Below are 20,504 nucleotides of genomic sequence, written 5' to 3' on the forward strand. Positions count from 1 at the left end.
TTAAAGTCCTAGGTATGTGTCGTGCATTTATGGGGGCAATAGAGTTTACAGTGCTGACTGATGAAGGGACAGTTAATCGAATGTTGTTCCCAATCAGAACCTGAGTTGTTGCAGAATTGGCAGCAGTTACTGGATGACTCAGTGCACTGTGGGAACTTGAAGTCTGTGTCATGTTTGAAGGCTGTAACAAAGTTGAACCTGCTGCTGATGGACTCATATGTACCGGTGCTGTTGGTGTAGTACTACTGAGGTGCAAGCCCTTGTATACTCCTAGAGAAAAAGAGAGAAGCATCTAAACAATGTGCAACATGGCTGTTTATTAGAGGTTTGTGTTATAAATCTTATCAAAACCACTCTAATGGCTTTATCCTTACCTGAGGCTGGAAGGACACCATTCACCCCAATCCCAAGCACCACATCATCCTTCATCTTGAATCCCATCAGTTGTTCTGATGTCACCAAAGCAGAAGCAGCAAATTGAGCACTAGCAGAATCCAAAGTCTTGGAAACAAAACCCTAAAAAGAAAATAAACACAAATACAATCAGCATCACTTAATTTAAAATTAATATTTGAGCTACAAAGGTACAGCAAAATCAGTTTGAATATAATCAAAAGTGGCAAACCACTAGAATATTGGGGTGAACAAAAGTTCGTTTGTTTTCTTCCATCATATGGCTCTAGTTGCATTTAGCCATCTTTAACTTCATTTAAAACAATTTTGTTAGATTGTATAGTGACAGCTGTCATATCAGCGTGCATTTAAAAAAAATCAAAATCAGTGAATTTTTGTGTAGCCATTATATTATTGAAGATGGAAGAAAATATGCAACATTTTAGGCATTTGTTTTATTATTTCAAGAAAGGTAAAAATGCAGCTGAAATGCAAAATATGGTTTGTGCAGTGTTACGGAGAAGGTGCTGCAACTGAAAGAACAGGTCAAAAGTGGTTTGTGAAGTTTCACGCTGGAGATTCCTTGCTGGGTGATGCTCCACGGTTGGACAGACCAGTTGAAGTGGAAAGCGGTCAATTCGAGACGTCAACTGAGATCAATGTTGTAACATGTGGGAGACATGTGGGAGAGAGCCAACATACTCAAAATATCCAAATCACTAAAGTTATTGGTAAAAATGAAAAATGTGTCTTTTATTTTATGGAAAAAAACCATACGGACTTTTTGGCCACCCAATATCTTTATCTCTTCTGATAAGTCATAAATTAAAGAAATTTCGTGTAATCTTGTAACTCAAGGGTTATAAATTTTGATTTTCATATATGACAATATATAACAAGTCAATTACCAAAATCAACCTCCTATAATGTGGAAACAATAAACCTCCAACATAAAATGTTGAACAAGAATTAAGCTCATAAAACATTTCAGTGATTTGCAAGTACATATAATGAATGAGTACATAAACATCTTTCACCTAACTTACTACACATACACACATAACCAAAGGTACTTTTAGGATAGTAAAATAATCATCCCTTCAGAATGAAAGTGACAAAATATCAGAACTTAGCCTAGAAATTAAGAAGTTTTTGAATTTTTTTACATGAATTCTTCTTCCAAGATGCTAAGAGACTCAATCTTAGTTGTTGAGCCTTAAATGCGTTTAAATGGCAAACATTTATCATGCTTTAAGTAAAAGTGATTTCTTCTGAGAGATTATTCTAATATGAGAGTTTTTAATAAGTCGTAATAATAATTAAAATAACAAAATAATGAGCTAGGTGTAAGTAGGGTTATGTATTAAAGACGTATATCACAGACTACAAGTCAGACTTGAAGACAGGGTCTCCATCTCATTTAACTATGATTTTTAGTTTTACTTTTTAAAATAGGGAGCAGAGCAACAGCTTCCATACTCACCTGTAATGTTCTTTCTAAACCCTGTATAGAATGGTTATGATGTAGATTCAGGCGAAAGCCACTTTTCTGCTGGTTAGATGCAAGGTTCTATGACAACAGTTGGTAATTAGAGATGAACTCTGGTGGGAAACAATGAGGGATAATCATAAGACAGACAAATCCCTCACCTGTGAAGTGTTGGTGGAGGAATTACTATTTGCTTGCTGTTGCTGAATTTGTGCAAGCTGCTGTTTCTGCATTAGTGCCAGTTGTTGTTGATGTTGCTGGTATTGTTCGGCTGTAAATGCTGAACATAAGATGAGGAAATATTTTATAAAAATGTACAATATCATATACATCTTACAATACTAAAATTCCAGCATTAAAAAAACTGTGCAAAAAATTAAAGCATTTGACAAAAGTTCATGGTCCTGCTAAAGATCACTTTCAAATGGAAACTTAAGCATTTTTAGAACTATATTTAATAAGTGTGGCTTAAGTCTAAAGAAAAACAATATTAAACTTCTTGAGTTACACATAGGAAAGAGAACTGCTCACTTCCCAAGTAGTGTAAAAAGGTAAAACCAGTTTTTTTAAAAATCCACATATTTGAAATTCAACTTTGCACTAAGCTTGAGAAGATATTTGGTAATTTCTAGTTTACTTATATTACTGTCTCAGTGCATTCAGACGATCCCTAACATAATACTAACTGTTCTACATATAATCTGATTTTAGTCATTATAAACATTAGGTTTGGTTTATTACCTTTTTTTTTTTTTTTTTTTTTTAAAAAGAACCCATCCTTTTAGTTTAACAGGAAGAAAAGAGGCTCCAAATGTTAAGATTAATTAATTTTCCCCACCCAATTAACCCACCTGGAAAAAATCCAGTCAATAAGAACGAAGTTGTTTATGTTGATTTACTGTACAGAATGATGTCTGAGGAAAGACACTGTGTTATGCTACTTATGTTTGTCTATGGAGAGCTCAGTTCTAAAAAAAACAAACAAAAAAATGTTCATTTATTACCCCCCCAAAAGTGTGTTCAGTTTTTAAAAAGGAAACCTTTTTCTTTTTTATTTTGCCAATTAAAAAAAGAAAAAAAAGAAAAAAAAAGGCAAAAGCACATACAATCACAACATCTGAACTTAAAGGCTTCTTTAAGAAGCTGTGATGTTTGGGTAAGAATTATTTCAAAACGAAACCAAAAAAAAAAAAAAAAAAAAAAGGGTTATCATGCATCCCTGGGTATCAGGGAATCTATAAATCCTGTTAATTTCTGCAATCTCAAGTTTAATGTTTTCAAAATACTGCCAACCTAATTTGTTGTTTTAACTGCATTTTGATAATTTAGTTAGAATATCACTTTATCAAGTTTTGTAATTTTCACTTACAACTGAAGAATCTTCATCTACCAAATATATGCTTCCAACTTGTACAACTACAAAATGTTTAGGCAGAAATTCTACCATATCTTGAATGGCTCAGAAAATTGTGAAAGAAGTTATTAGTATCTATACAGACTCTTATACTTGAGTTGAACTATGTTTTTGGGCTACAGGAGCAAAAAAATAATCTCTTCTTGGGAAAATCCTATTGATTTTTTAAATTTTGCATGTTATAAACCTATTTAGTTGATATCTGACCTTTGATGAGCTTCTTTTTCTACTATGTTTGAAATCCTCAGAGCTGACTTCTAAAGGGAATATTTTTATTGATAGGATAATACCTGAATATTGACATAAAAAATTAGCTTTCTCTCAATACAACCATTTCTATATAACAGAAATGTGTTGAATCAGAACTTGCAGAAAATCTACAAAAACTGATTCTGTCCTGAATGCTTATAATTAACATAATATTTCTCTTTATTTTTTTAAAAATACATATAAAAGCAATTGTTTAAGCCTAAAGATCCTTAATTTATTAGTTTTGTTAATTTTTCTTTTGAGATTTACATTTTAATTTTTCCAAGTTTGAGTGAGTTGCCTAAGTCTTGAATTTCCTATGAGGAAATGCTCAGTAAATTTTTATGAAAGGGACCATTTCTAGAAGGTCAGGTCATTATAGATCTGCAGAATCAATTTAGCATTCACTGAAGACCTATGTGCAAAACCCCATTTATATGAATGGAAGTAATTCTTGCTGGGCGGGGTGTGTGTGTGTGTGTGGGCGGGGGTGGGGTGGGGTGGGGAGGGTGGGTGTGGGTGTGTGGTGTGTGGTGTGTGGTGTGTGGTGTGTGTGTGTGTGTGTGTTTCTCCCTTTGTTTAATGTCTATTTTTCCTCAAAATTTTCAATTACAGTTGACATTCAACATCATATTAGTTTCAGGTGCTCAGCACAGTGGCTAGACATTTATGTTTGTGTCTTTTAATAAAAATATAGCAATAATAAATAGGAAACTGATTTGAATAAAGGTTCCAAATACTTTTGCCCTATTTATAGAATCAACATTTTAATCCTTGGTCTCTGAGGGTCTTGTGAATTTCACTTAACAACTGTTAACTTCCTATTAATAACGAATTTAAAAATAAAAATGCATCTGAGATTTTAGATCACTAGGCAGGCCTATTTCTTAGATATCTCTGTATTTTAGAGTCTAGTTATAAAATTTTCCCTGGGTATTTTTGATAAATTATCTAGAAGAACTATATAGATAACATGAGGTAGAAGCAACGGTAGTAAAAACCATGAGTTTGGAGGCCAAGCCATCTTGATTGTTATTTTAGTTCAAGACTATTATAACTTGTAGACTACACCTGGGCAAGTTACTTATAAACCTTTTGGGATTCAGTACGTTCATCTAAAATAAAAAAGAGATTAAATAGACGATCACTTCTTTTCAGCCATGAGATGCTAAGATTTTAAATTTCTCCTGAGATATAAAATTCCAATCCAAAAGGCTGTGTGAATGAAAGGAAAGCTTGGTAAGGTCGTAAATTGGATCAAGTACAATCAAAACTGGTTTTTACATTATTCTTTACACATAAAATAGAGAACACTTCAGATGCCAGTGTAATTCAAAGTGTAACCAAATGCTAAATGGAAATAACTAAAAATGGCCGTATTTCCCTAAATCTCTTATCAAAGTAGAAAATTTTTGTCTATCTCCATATATGGTGTGGTGGTCAAGTTTGCAATTCACACAAAGATGGACAAGATGGTTTTGTAGACAGAATTAGAATCATTTCATAGAACCAAAAACTTTAGATCTGGGGGGATCCTTAGTGATTTCCTCCTGAAATCTCATAATAAAGATGAAGAGACTTTTGTCTGAGGTCTCAAAGATATTTACTAGTGGAAGGAGGGAAAACCCACCCTCAAACTAGTGAGATTATAAATATAAAAAGACAAAAGTTTGTTTGACTCAAGTGCTTAAGAAGTTTCATATATACAGCCTCTGACAAACAGGAGTCTGGCAGTCAAGAGTCATGAGGGACAGCATTAAAAGCTGAGAATCCTGAAGGAGCATGATAGGACTTCACATACTCGAAGACAGCTTTCGTTCAATATATGGACAAACTGCTAAGTAAGACTCTCAGCTGTACAATAACCTGATCAAGAAAGTTGTTGAATTTGCCCTCACTAACAGATTCTAGGCAAAAGTCATAAACTGTTGTTTTGGTAGTTTCTTACAATACTGTAGGGTAGGACTTTAGATAAAATAGTCTAAGATTTTACAAGCCCACTGCTAATACAAGGAAACTACCATGAGGTGCACCAGCAGCTGGCTGAGGCTGCTGCCCTTGAGGTCACATTCTTGCAGCTGCAGAGTAACTGAAATAGTCAAAAAAGTGCAGGTGGGAAGGGTGACAGGTACTTTGGAAAAAAATAAAACAATTTAAAAATTCAGTTTGAGAATTGGATTCTAGATTGCCAAAATGTATACTTCATTAAAAAAAAAAATAAAAACAAAAAACCTCACCAAACCCAAACACCTATTTTAAGACAGCCCTCAATTGAAAATTTCTTTGAGCTGTACACAGGCAGGAAATCATTTTAACACAGGAAAAAAGTTAACTTTAATGAAATGAAATGATCCCAGATAATATTAAAGTACCATCTCCTAATCAGTAAATTTCTACTGATAGTTTAGAATGAGGTTTATAAACATTTATCAGCTGTTATCCAGAAATCCAATCTGAAAACAGAAGTTTGGTGATTTACTTGATGGCACAGTATGACTAAACCTTCATTCATTTGGCTGACTTGAACATGAGATTTTTTTTTGTGGTCAAACATTCCATGTAGTGCGACCACTCCTACATGTCACTGTACAACTGTAGAAATACTGTTAATGTATTTTACTATGATACTACTTGAGACTTCAATTTTGAATTCTAAAACACATTTTCAAGGATTCAGGTCTTGCAGATTTACAAAATCCAAAAATGAAAATATTCAAGGCTTAAATCTAGAATTTCTTTTCTATGGTAAGGTAATTTTATGTTACAAACTGAGGTAACTTGCACTGAGTGAGCTACAGACATTGAGACTTACAATATATCATTCTAGCTACACATTTCCTATTAGCTTAAGTCTTTAGCGCAGTTATGTGAGCTTAGAAAACTTGGAATGCTGATGAAACTGCATTGGGAACTAGGAATTCAAATCCCGAACATAAAATGGTGGTTTAAAAATCACTTCACTATTTTCAGTCTTTCTGAATGATAAAGAATCCTTTCTAATTATGATAAAAGGTATTAATTCTGACATCTATATCTCCCAAACTCAAATACATGCAAGTGATACTTAGTCATTAACAAAGAATAAATTTTCAAAAGTGCTTTTATAGATTAAAAAAAACCCCCTAGGATTTGGAAACTGTCCAAATCACATATTAACTAAAGATTATTAAAAATGCACAATTTATCCTTAAGTACTAAAATCTAGTCCCGAAAATTCTAAGTACACATATAGTAAATCCTCCCAAGTTTTCAATTGTGTCACTCTGCTGTATAGTATTCAGAGAATGTAGCACCCTAGCACCTGACTAACCAATGACCCATTTAGCCATTCAATTATGCAAAATGGCCAAGACTGGGAAGCACACAGATTCTGAGCAACTGAAACAGACACTATGAAAGTTGGTGTGTTAAAGCTCATTCCCTTTATTAAAAATAATGGTCTCCTGATATCTTCATTTAGAATAATCCTATTTGAAAATGAGAATAAATAGGCCCTTATGGATGATTATTTAGAAAAATGAAAACTCAGTCCAGAGGGCATCACTATGTCACAGCACACATATAATATTTAAAACAATGATAGAATAATGAAAAATGGCTAAATCAAAACCCACCTATTTGGCTTAAGTAGAAGGCAAGTATATCAACTGACTCATCTCATACAATGGTTAAGTTCCAAAGTTAGGAGAGTAAAAATTAAGCCTTAAAAATTCCTTACAGTGCATCATGTGATGAAGACCCATCTCTTTCAATAAGCCCAACACAGTAAAATTTTTCTTCTGACATCAGACTAGATCAGAGTTTCTGTGGCTGAGTACCAGATGAAGTAGTATTTGTGGGCCATGTTATACCAAAACAAACAAACAAACAAAAAAACCAAAAAAAACTTTAAAACTGTAATTACATTGCCCGAGGTAAGATGCTTAACCTACAAATGAAGCATCAGCGTGGCCAGGAAAACAGTGAAGATTCACTCCTCCTGCCCCGACAGTGGCCCACTCTGCAAATACATTCTTTCAGGAGAATTGTCTTTAAAACCCTGTATAACATCTGAACTATTAATTTTTAATTTTTTTCTCCAGGGGCCTACAGTTAAATTCACTTAAATGTACAGAAGGTATAAGTCCACTGTAACCCACTTTACAGAGCATAAAGAGAAAAGCTTTAGGTTTCTGGAATATTCAAAAATGTGAAAGAACAATGTACTACTCAACAGCCATCAGTAGGTTATCTACTCTCTAAGCATAAGTAGGATCTAGTAAAATCGAAGGAAAAACCAAAAACAATTAAGTGCAACAGAACAAAACAGATAAACCAATTTTTAAAAAGTTATATCACATATATAAGGGGAGGAAATAATTATAAAGAAAATTACAGTTACTGTAGATTTTTTTTCCCCAGCTAAACTTTCGGTAACACAGTACTGCTGCTGTTCAAATTTCACCTTTTAACATTCTTTGGCCAACACAAATCAAGTTGGTCTTACAATATCAATGCTTACTTAAGTTGTATAGCAAAACAATTTACATGAAGGATCACTAAAAGATCCTAAGGGTGGTTACACAATTCAATGTCTTTAAGAGGTGGAAAAGACGGGGATAGATCGAATATGCCAATTTTCAATGAGAAGCCTCAAAGAATTTTACACATCTTAAAAATTTTCATCAGGGAAAACATATTACAAGTTTATACTTTTATAATCTCTACAATCACACTGCAAACAAGTCCTCCTTCATTTTGATTAAGACTGTAAAGGCAGAGAGAAACTGACTCTTCACGATATAGATTGAAACTAATGGGATTATAAACAATCTGTTAGGCCTCAGATAATTCAGATTATCTTCTAGTTACTTTCTAAAACGTAACTACTTTTCTTATGAGCTGAAAAACTTCCATTTCATTGAAGTACTTTTTTTTCTAACCACAAAGTAAATTATTCTGAGGTCTTTAAGAACAAGCAAATTTTCATATTTATTAGAAGGTTTTACTATAACCTTACCAGATAATTATGGAAACAGAATAAATATCTTTACAGTCCTTTCAAAAACTTTATTTAAATTATCTTTACAAAAATCTGTAGCAACACAATTTTAACAGTGGATTTCTATAATGCTACATACCTCAAATAACACATTTATGCTTTAAAATAGAAAGCTAAATGTTTAGAAATATTTTAACGAGACAGCATTTTAGACACATTTCACAAAGAAGCTATAATGCTAAAGTAAATATTATCTAAAAATGTTTCCAAAATTACTAAAATAATCTTTTAAATGTTGTTCTGTGAAAAATTAGTTTCTCTCTTAAAAATTATTCTGAATTATTGTCACAGATAAAACTTTGTGTATCTATTGACTTTGCTGGCCTACTTTTATGCAGTCTAAGTGAAAGATAAGAGAAGTGTCCAAATATAAAACAGCAACAATTTATGGTCCATTTTTTTCATATTGTTTTGAAAATGTAATTGCTCAATCTTGTGTTTCTCAGACTGCACCCAGGAAACAATTGTTATACATTAAATACAGGGTGGGGTAAAAGTAGGATTACAGTTATGATTACGTGAAACACATTATTCTTACATTATTTTCCATATGAACTGTAAACCTACTTTTGCCCACCCTACAGTAATAAACCACACCTTTGTATGTGGGTGTGTTTAAATGAAGATACAGGTACAAACAGGATTCAAATACTTATACCTAGGTCTTTCTTTTTTTTTTCCCCAATTATTTTAAAAGACAAGGACTCTTAGCCATAAATATAATAAACCACATAATCGAAAAATTGATAAACCTGACATTTCCACAGAAATGTATATCATAACAAATAAACATACCAAAGTGTGCTGAACCACTGCTACTTTTACTTTGTGTAGAGGTACTGCATGTCTGGGTCCCAGGTTGTGCTGTTCCTGTTCGAGTTATACTCCTATATAATTTTCTACAGGAGAGTTCATCATTGTCACTGTCATGTAGGGATGGTGTCCGAGGCCTAAAATGCCGCCATCTACACGATTTGATATTGACTAGTATCTGACTGAGGTCTTTAGAGAAAGATCTGTCCGAGGTATTTGTTTCTGAGGTATTGGCCGACTGATTGACTGGAGAATGTTGTGGTAAGGAAAGCATTTCCAAATCCAGGTGGCGAAACACACTGTCATAGTCTGAGTGAGCTCTGTCCAGTAATACCCTATTAAAAATAAGGCAGGAAACATGTATGTAAAATAGCTATTCAAAAGTTATATTAAAAAGAGTTTTCCTTCTCCTCCCACTCCAAAAAGCCATCTCATACTGAATATTTAAACTTGACTATTGCAGTATTTGGCTCTATAAGCTAAAATCTTAGTGTCTAATGAAGGTTTTCTTTTACGTTATTTATAATGATCTGATTTACCTCAAAGAATAAGGTAAATATACAACAGTAAGAGTTGTAACAATTCTATGGGTTGGCCTACCAGTTTAAGTTACTGATAACATATGAAAGTATTTTACCTTTCAAATTATTTTTAAACCAAAGATTGTCACTGCCATTACAAAGCACCAGAACACTAAAAACATCATTTTTTTTGTTTTTGAGGGGAGGGAAGGAGGTAGGAGAAATGCAGTAAAAGGTATGTTTAAAATTTCTAATAAATAAAATATCTAAGATGTTACTAATATAAACTTTATAAATGACTCCATCTTAACATGCTAACACTGATTAGTGCTAGTATAAAATACAATATAGCCAACATAGAGAATTCTTACTACTACTGATGTCAATGTAATGACATAGGAAAAAGCGCTAAACAAAATATATTTTGGATATAGAAGGAGACTTGCCTTTGGGTGGTGAACACACAATGCAATATATAGATTACAGCATTGAACACTTAAAATACATAACTTACTAACCATCGTCATCCCAGAAGTTTTAATAAAATTTAAAAAAATACATATTTGGATGCCCAGATAATTCTAAACTAATGTCTAAGTGACAAGAACTATAACTAAGATTTAAGAATGAAACAAACATATGTGTAAGCCATTACTTTATCATAAATCATACCCTTACGTTTCTTTGTAGAAAGTACCTTGATATTACCTGTTTTGCCTTTTAACTTTTTTTCACATTTTACATGAAAGCTTTTTTTCCTTTGCTTTTATGCATTCTCCAATTCCTTCCCTCCCCTCATACAACTTCTCACACAAAGGCATCTAGATTATGAAGGAGTACTATTAGGTTTAAACAAAGAAAGAAGAAAAATTCAATCCTGACAAAACTGAGATGTCAAGATCAGGCCATACATGGAACCTGGAGCCTTTTCATGGATAAATTAAAGAACCCTTTACATTATATATTACTACATTTCTTAGCTTAATCCTTTTTGTCAATATCTTCCAGAATTCCTGAAATGACTTTTGCAGTTTCTTTAACTTAAATCAGTTTATGCAATCATGATTTACACCTGCCTTTACCTGGTGCCTTTTGTTAAATTCACAGATATCTGTGAGGATAGATATCTGAAGTTTTCAAACTTGGGAAGAAAAGCAGCTCCATTAGGGATCCATTAGTTATGCATTAAAAGTTAGGACTGTATAAGAACCAGGTAGCAAGACAAAATATTTCAAACAAAAAAATCCATCAAGAACAGCAAATGGGAACAAATGAACTGTTGAGGATTACCTCAATTTAAATTTTTAATTCGATTACCCTACTGTTGAAAATATCCCTATACTTAGAATACAGAAATACCATACCTTCCACCACGTCCAACCCGTCTTCGTGCAAATCCAATACATCTTTGGGGTACGGTGAGGGTAGTTAGGCAGTATCTGTATCGCACGTCCCCTAATCCTCCATCTTTAGGACTTGTCCAAGGCCAGTTGCCAGCTTGGTCTAAGTGAGGCTTAAAGAAAAATCCAAATTATTTTATTTGGACAGTTAAAGGTAAACAGTCTGTTCCTAAAAAAGAGAGCCTGAAACTTACAGCATAGTACTGACAGCCTGCTTTCCTACGGAAAGCAAAGGGACCATCCGGATCATTCTCTTCCTCAGCTTCCGAAGAACCAGACAAAACCTTTAAATAAAATGCAGTGTGTCAAAACATATGACTTCTTACGTTCTTTCTCTATATTCACAGAAAACTTCTTATATTTACCTGGGAGAGAGGTTCTTCATCTGAACTGGGGAAATCATACTGATTTAAATCTTTAGCATTAAAGACCGGCAGTGCAGCAGGACCTGTCTGTTGAGGAGGAGTAGCAGCAGCAGATGATGGTAAGACTTTAGGCTTCTTTTCATATTTACGTTTAGGTCGGATAAGATCGGCTTTATCTTGCTGCAATAAAGTTATGAGTTAATCAAACATTAGGAAACCATGTTGAAAAAATACACAGTTTTAGGAAAGTTTTAAAATGTTTACTGTTATAATAAAGGTATTCATATAAGAGATACATAATTCCTATGTTTTGTCATCTTGTATTATAAAGTATTAGAGTTTGGTTGGTCTCTGTGAAAACAGGAATATGCTCCTACAACCTAAACACAATCTGATAAAATATTTTGCTCCAGTTAAAGGACAGGAATAAAAGTTATCCAGCTCCTGAATCCCTATAAATGCAATCAGTATTTACTACTGGCTCCTGCTTTTTTTTCTTAATCTTCTATAAAAATATTGCCCTGGCCAGATGGCTCAGTTGGCTGGGAGTGTTGTCCAGTACACCAAACAGTTGTGGCTTCAATCCCTGGTTGGGGGGTGTATAAGAAGCAACTGATAGATGTTTCTCACATCAATGTTTCTCTCTCCCTTTCTCTTCCTCCCTTCCTCTCTCTCAAATCAATAAACATATCCTTAGGTGAGGAGTAAAATAACAGAAATACTAGAAGAAAACAAACAAACAAAAAATGAAATCTAGTCTTTATTCTAAAGAGTTAACAAATCAATATGGGGAAAATAATGAAATCAATTTTACATATACACAGAGCAGACTTCAGATTACTATTAACACAGTGGAAAATAAAAGCCATAATGCTGAGGTGTTATGAAAATAAAGAGTAGTAAAGATTTATTACTAGCTAAACAATGAGGGTATTCTGGAGTGGTGAAATTTAAGCAGTTTCAGGGGATAAAGATATTAAATCATTAAACAGGGAAAACACAAGGATAAAATATACAGGCAAGAGTGACTGAGCTGACAAACACAGGGAATGTTAGAAATATGTACAGCAGGGATGTCAGAGGCTAGGAATTTGATGTGTAGGAAAAAAGGCAAAAAGGATTAGAGACAAAACGGTATTTTTTGAGAAGGAAAATATCATGGCAAGTATCATGGTTATGTAAATATGCTAAACATTTCTGTCAAGTTTTATGCAGTTTATGGCATTATGGTGTTTTGGGAAAAGTTAATACAACATTATTATTTACAGGCTCTACTATTGTATCAACAGGCATGATTTGAATCAAAAGCTGGGAGGGCTTATATATAATTTTATGTTTCACTCTTATTCTAATAGTAAAATACTACTCCATTATCAGCTACTATAATCACAAAACTTCGTATCACCTTATTAATTTTAAACTCCTTCACATCCACTGCTTCCTGATGTTTAAACTGACTGCTATTAGTAATAGGGATGATGGGGATGGCGTAAGTCGGTTTCACTGGCTGTCTCTGTGCCATAACCTCAGACATAATCTCTCCATTGTAGTCACCCAAATTATACCTGAAATTATAAAAAAGTAAGTTTAAAAAGTTAGTTCCGTAAATACTTACCCTTATGACTATTATTATAAACACTGATTAGACTTGGTAAAATTACAGTTAAATTTTGATCAATTTGCTGAATGCTTATTAAAATTAAAGATTATATAATTCCTTTTGTTTTTTTCCTTCACTTTTCAGCTTATAGCTTTATCTTGCAACTGTAAATAGATGACTGTGGCAAAAACAAACAAACAAACAAAAAAACTAAAAAGGAAAAGCCACCAAAGGTTAGTGAAAGATTTGGTGGCGATGTTGAAATTAATGCCTAAAATAATGCTGAGGAACCTTCTGCTCATTTGAATTGCCTATGCTATAAAACTAATTTTTATAAACTAAATCATAAGAAATTTAATAGTGTTTTTTGGGGAGGGATAGGAACTAGGTGATAAGGGAGTAAAGGCTTGAAGTTTTCATTGTGTATCTTGGTGAAATGGCTATTTGAGTGTTAAAATTATGGGTCTTTCCCCGTCCTGTATGTTTGTTTTTGTTTTTTTAATCAGTACCATTTAGTGGATAAAATAAAAACTTTAAATTGACAAATGTTCTCTCTTATAGACCTGCACACGCTCACATAAGGACAAAAGAATCAAGATTTCAAAAATGGAAATACCTGGCATATTTTAATTTTACTGAACACAATCAGTTTTAAATAAAATGATGAGAGAAACAAATGTAAAATTATACAAAGTATATCATACCACACATTTAAAAGAAGATATTTCTGGAGTTAAAGATAATTGCTTAGGAAATAAAATAGCTCAGTATACGAAAAGTTAATAGTATCGTCCTTTCTAATGCTATTAAAATGTACTGTACCTCTTTTCCATAATTTCCAGTGTTAAGTGCAATAGCTCCCTTTTACTCTTTTCTCTTCTTTTTATCATCTCTAGAATAGTAACAGCCCGACTTAGATCTCGACGCAACTTGAGCATTTTTTCATAAGAGGCTTCATCATTCTTGCGATTCTGCAAATATGAAGTTGCTTGTTTACTGTCAATAAGCATCCCTAGTCAGTGGCATTCTGAACATAGCTACTAATACACATAAAAATATCTGTATTTGAAGGGCTAGAATATTTAAACACTTTGAAAGGGGGCATGGATCATCAGTAAATCAATTTTGTATATGATTTTAAATGGTTGAACATTAAAATATACCAATTTTAAATTAATATTTTTCATTATACTGTATAGAAAGTCTGTTTAAACACAACTAAAACAGAACTTCCAGATACTGAGATATCCATAAGTATAAACAGTTTTTCTTACATAAAAAATTACAAAACTTCCCCAATTCACTTACTTTTCGAGTCTGCATTTTTTCAGTGCGTCTTCTAAAAGCCACATAAGGATCATTTGTGCTGGAACCATCTCGTTTCTCTTGTTTTACTGATGGGATAAGAGAAGCCCCTCGACAGCTTTTTCTCTTTTTAATCCAGTATTCATACACTTCTCTAATTAATTCATCGTCTTCTTTTAGCAGTAATTTGGCTTCCTGCAGACTGACTGGCTAAATGTAAAATTATCAGGTCATTTTCATATAAGACATACATAAAGTTCAAAGGTACTTCCAAATTTAAATGGTATCAAAATAACAGGATTTACAACAGCAAACACACAGAAACCTTAGATACATCAGTCATTGAGCTAGATGCTTTACATACATTATTTTATTTTTAATTTTCACAACAATCCTATGATGTCTACCACCTCTATTTTATAAATCAGAAAATTGAAGCACAGAGAAATATAAATATATTGCTCAAATTATATAGGTTATAGTGGGCAGAGACAGGGTATGATTTCATGTTTGCTAACTCCAGAGCCTGCTCACTTACCCCTCCCCAATGTTATACTGGATTGGCCAAAAAGTTCGTTTGTTTTTTTTCCATAAGCTGGCTCTAGTAGAGCTTAGCTATCTTTAACCTCATTCAAAACAATTTTGTTAAGACTGTATTGTGACAGCTGTCATATTAACGCGCATTTAAAAAAAACACATCAAAAATGGTGAATTTTTGAGTAGCCATGTTGATATTGAAGATGGAAGAAAATATACAACATATTCTGCATATTATGCTTTATTATTTCAAGAAACATAAAAATGAAAGTGAAATGCAAAAAAAAAAAGATTTGTGTGGTGTATGGAGAAGGTGCTATGACAGAACAAACATGTCAAAAGTGGTTTGTGAAGTTTCATGCTGGCGATTTCTCACTGGACAATGCTCAACAGTAGGGCAGACCAGTTGAAGTGGACAGCAATCAAATAGAGACATTAACTGAGAACAACCAGTGTTATACCAAGTGGGAGATAGCTGACATACTCAAAATATCCAAATCAATAAAGTTACTGGTGAAAATGAAAAATGTGTATTTTATTTTACAGAAAAAATAAAACAGACTTTTCGGCCAACTCAATGCTATTTCCATATAAATACACAAACACACATATACTTTTTATATATACATTGAGGTTTTACCTGCTGACCACTGCCTTTTTCTAGACGGTCAATCATCTCCTCAAACTGCAATGGGCAGATGTCCATTTTCTTTTTTAGTTTATTCACAAATACTTCATCTTCTGAATCCAAATCATAGTCAGGCTGCTCAGCATCCAAACTAAAAGCTAACAGAAGAAACCATAAGCAATCATTTACTGTGTGACCTGACACACCTTCTAACAGGTGTCTGGATAAAAACAAGACCTAAATTTTCTAAAGAAATAAGAAAGATTTTCTTTTTGGATTTTGTTTTCAGATATATAATATAAGCTTACAGATATTTCCCACATTTAAAATTTGAGGAATGAAATTATCTTTACTGTTAATATAGATATGTGATAAAAGACAGTGAATGTGGCCCCACTCCCCAAAGCAAATACCCTAGAAGCCCATTATTAAGAACACAGAGATTATAAATCTCTGGGTTGAATTATATGCAAGTTTTGTAGTTCAAAACTTGATAAATTAGCAATTTCAATATGGTTTGATATAATCTAAAAAGATATGGTCTTTAAATAAGACTGTTTCTAGAATATTGAAAGTCCCATTTTACAAATTATTTACTTTACCAAAAGCTTAGGGACTGGAGTTCTGAGTTCAGGCATTAGTTAGAAGAAGCCATTGCCAACAGCTATGATAGCTATCACTCAGGAGTGCACTCTGGGCAAAGGAGCTTTGTGTCCTCATGAGACTCACTGTCATGGTGACAGATATGTGAGGTGTTTTCTATATTTGTCAATATTTGAAAAAAGGGAAAAGAACCACTGTTCTATATTATCAAATGTCATTTAATTACTTATCAATTTGAGGCAAGGTTGACCAAAATATAACTAAAATGTTAAGTAGTTTTATATCATAACTTGTCTCACATCTTTCCCTTGCTTAATTCTAACTCCAACCTATCACCTTAGAATCCAAATCCTTACAATTATGAGGCCCTTTTTGATCCACTTTGTGCAGTCTCATCAGTACCTTATAACCTAGCAACATCACATTTCATGTCTCATACAGCAAGCCATTCCATGCCTTCAAGTTTTACATTAGCCGTTTTCTGCCTGCCCACCTAATATATGACTATTTAGTTTTTTCAAAACCTGACCTGACATCTACTCCTGTGAAGTACAGCATACAGAATATAGTCAACAATACAGGGTGAGGCAATAGAAGGTTTATAGTTTGAGTATGAGAAACAGTTTATTCGTGTATTTATTAATTATTGAATTATTAGCCATATTGAAAACCTACTTTTGCCCTACCCTGTATTGTCATAACTATGCATGGTGTCAGGTAGATACAAGACTTAACCAGGGACCACTCTGTAAAGTATATATGTCTAACCACTATGCTATTCATCAGAAACTAATATAAAATAATATTGAATGTCAACTGAAATTAAATAAAAATAATTCAATATATTACACATCATATGTCAATATATTGTTTCATTTCCTGCTTTGACCCACATCACACTTCTATAGCATTCTTAATTAAAGTAAATGAATATTAAGACTTCTTCATAAAAATCTGTATGTTAACACATCTTTTAAAAAAAATTTTTTCCCTTCACCCGAGGACATTTTTTCATTACTTTTATAGAGAGATAAAGGGAGAGTACATGCCCGAACCAGGGATGGTACGTGTCAAAACAGGAGACAGAATCCACAGCTTAGGTATGTGCCCTGACTGGGAACTGAATCCCTAACCTACAGTTATAGGATGACACTCCAACCAACTGAGCCACACTGGCCACAGATATATGTTAACATCTTTGCATCCATGTTCCTTGCAACCATAGGCCCTCCAGTGATTTTTTCATGATCTAATTGTTTGTTATTACTAAGTAAAAAGAGATTTTGGACATCTCAAAGTGGATTAAAACTTTGCTGGATTAAAAACACTTGTTTTTCTTATCTCTAAAATAATCCCTATCTGTGTTGTTAAATAGCGTAACTACTAGTCCTATGTGTCTAATTAAATTTAAACTAATTAAATTTCAGTACCTCAGTCACATTAGCCACATTTCAAGCCACAAATAGCAACATGTGGCTAGTGCTATACTAGACGTCAAAGATTATAGAACATTTCCATCATCATTAAAAGTTCTATTAAAGAGTGGGGATCTAGATAATCCAGAAAACCAGACTTACAGGGACCAACTAGCAAATGTTCTGCCTTCTTAAGGGCATATTTTACATATTTTTAGGGTCTCATTTATCCATTACTTCTGAATCCTCCACTGTAAAATTGATTTTTCCTCAGATTAAATCACATTTACAAAGCTTAATTATTCATAAAAACTAACCAAGCTCACCTAATACCAATATACTTTTGCATTATCAAAATACACTTGACATACTTGACATACATCTGGCATACATTTTGATCAACAATGACAAGTTTTGTCCAACATATCAGGAAACAGAATCAAGACTGGAAAGGAAAATCCCCATTCAAGGGATCTCAGTGTATTTTTCACTGAAATTAACAAGTATCTGAGAATCAGATTGCTCTAGTCTCTGCAGAAAATATTATTTTAGTTGGTACAAATACATCTAAGATCTTAAAAATATACAGAGCGTCAAGATTTGCTCAGATATAAAAAAAGATAACATTAAAAAATTTCACTTTGGGACTTCATTTGGCCAAAACAAACTTACAGGCAATGATTAAAGTGTAACTTAGCTTCAGCCAAACCTGCAATTAACAATTCAAAACTTCTAATTAACAGTTCAACCACAGCTGATAAAGATGTAATATATTATCGTGGTCCTAGAAATAAGAGTGTCTTCAAATTTTTGGGCCACATTACTGTGTTCAAAGTAGAAAATACAGGGTATAGAGAGAATCAGGCCAATGGGTTGCCTCTTCTAATTAAGTTCTGACAATTAAAGTGAGACCTAGCTAGCCAATATTGTTAAATAATGGGAGCCATACTGTAGAAGCTCACTCCTTTTAAAAAATTTAATAGGGACAAAGATATGTGTATGGTTAAACAAAATAAAGTATAATTGTACATAGGGAGAAAATGCAATAGAAAATAAACCTAAGCAAAATGTATGTATGGTGTATACACCACACATATACATTGATTAGATTATTTTAAATTGGTACAGACTATTGTACTAGCACTGAGATTCAAGAGTCCAGTGATAGAGATAAAATGTATATAAATGTCTATGTAATATATGCCATATTGTGGCTCAGACTAAGTGCATATGCGTAGGTATGTCCACAGCTCCAAAGAATATTTTTAAAAATATAAAAAGCAAATGGTGAAATAATATTTGAGTCCATGAAATGGCACAAAATTTGGATTAGGAACAGAATATAATCCCTGATTAAAAGAAAGACACACTAGCCAAGGTTGAGGAGAAATTCCTCACATCAGGGATGGTAAATAGGCTTCAACTCAAGTACTAACCCTCAATTACTTGTTAATAATCTACTTGCAAATCTCCTGGAATAAGTTCTGAGCAGCAGAAAAGACTGCCACAATAGTATTTACTATGGAATGGTAGGTTTTTGATATCTTTGCATTTGACCTGAGATGACAAAGCTATCACTGGCTAACCAGACAAGTAAATTCTTTTTATGTACTTTGGGAGAGTACATGGAGAAACCTGCATTTGAAAGTTCTGAAATTATAGGTAAGAAATCCTTGGTAGCCCTTACCACAGGGTGGCTAGGTTGGTTGGGTGTCATCCTGTATAGCAAAAGGTCGCTAGTTCCATTCCTGGTTAGGGTATGTGCCTGGGTTGTGTGTTCAGTCCCTGGGTGGGGTATGGATGAGAGGCAAGTGATTGCTGTTTCTCTCTCACATTGATGTTTTCTCCTTCCCTTCCTCTCTCTTGAAAAATAAATAAAATCTTAAAAAAAAGTCCTTTGTAGATAAAGCTCTGTGGTTTATGCTATAGATTTTACCTGTCAGAAAGTAGTAGCGGAATAATGGAAGTATGTTATGTTGCAGGGGGCTATGGAGGCAGGCAAAAAGAAGAAAATGTGTATTCTTTCAAATGAGGGCATAAAGACAGGATACATCTATGTCTGATAGGCAATAAAAAAGTAAGCTCTATGTGGATCTCTTTTTAAAAATTAAATTCTAAATTAAAAATATTTTAATTTGTAATTAAGTTTAAACTTACAGAAGCTACAAAATAATACCACGAGAATACCTGAAAATGTTTTACCCAAATTTACCCACTGTTAAAATTTATTCTGTGTTTTACCATTTGCATGTGTGCAGGTGTGCATGTGTGCAGGTGTGTACGCGCTCGCGCGTGCTCTCTCTCTCTCTCCAAACACACACACAATTTATTTTTTGAGCCACCAGAGTAATATACATGGTTCTTTACTGCAAAATATACTTCTGAGTATATTTCCTAAGAATAGAGAGATTCTTTTATATAATCACAGTAAAGTCATCAGCTTCAAAAATTTACACTCATACAATTTAATCTCCTGTCTATATTCCAATTTGTTACCTAATCCAATAATTTATAATGTTCTCTCCAGCACAGGACCAATCTAGGATTAGGCATTATTTTCGTTGCTGTCTCTCTAGCCAATGCTTTAGCATAGAACATTTCCACAGCCTTTCTTTGTGTTTTTTTTTTAATTATTTTTCAATCACAGTTGACATTCAATATTTTATATTAGTTAGCACAGTGGTTAGACAGTTTTATTAAGTTATAGTGACACCCTCCAACAAGCAAAATA

At 33.3% G+C, this 20,504-nt stretch overlaps 1 protein-coding gene across 3 annotated transcripts in view; it reads right to left on the minus strand.

Annotated features, from left to right (window-relative positions):
• EPC1 (enhancer of polycomb homolog 1) overlaps positions 1-20,504 on the minus strand; it is a 78,035-nt gene that overhangs the window by 8,215 nt on the left and 49,316 nt on the right. For 2 of the 3 annotated variants that reach the window (XM_054582283.1, XM_054582284.1), the window contains exons 3-14: positions 15,768-15,913; positions 14,594-14,800; positions 14,108-14,256; positions 13,091-13,250; positions 11,686-11,865; positions 11,515-11,604; positions 11,285-11,433; positions 9,382-9,734; positions 2,044-2,162; positions 1,877-1,963; positions 375-516; positions 1-270 (exon numbers count right to left, since the gene is read on the minus strand). The exon at positions 1-270 is cut by the window's left edge and continues 94 nt beyond it. In XM_054582283.1, coding sequence (XP_054438258.1) covers positions 1-270; positions 375-516; positions 1,877-1,963; positions 2,044-2,162; positions 9,382-9,734; positions 11,285-11,433; positions 11,515-11,604; positions 11,686-11,865; positions 13,091-13,250; positions 14,108-14,256; positions 14,594-14,800; positions 15,768-15,913 — 2,052 coding nt within the window. The remainder of the gene's footprint in view (positions 271-374; positions 517-1,876; positions 1,964-2,043; positions 2,163-9,381; positions 9,735-11,284; positions 11,434-11,514; positions 11,605-11,685; positions 11,866-13,090; positions 13,251-14,107; positions 14,257-14,593; positions 14,801-15,767; positions 15,914-20,504) is intronic. The other variant, XM_054582285.1, reaches the window with a different exon arrangement.

Source organism: Pteronotus mesoamericanus, unplaced genomic scaffold (assembly GCF_021234165.1).
Source record: "Pteronotus mesoamericanus isolate MK-2021 breed Mesoamerican mustached bat unplaced genomic scaffold, CSHL_Meso_final contig_69, whole genome shotgun sequence".
Classification (NCBI taxonomy): Eukaryota; Metazoa; Chordata; class Mammalia; order Chiroptera; family Mormoopidae; genus Pteronotus; species Pteronotus mesoamericanus.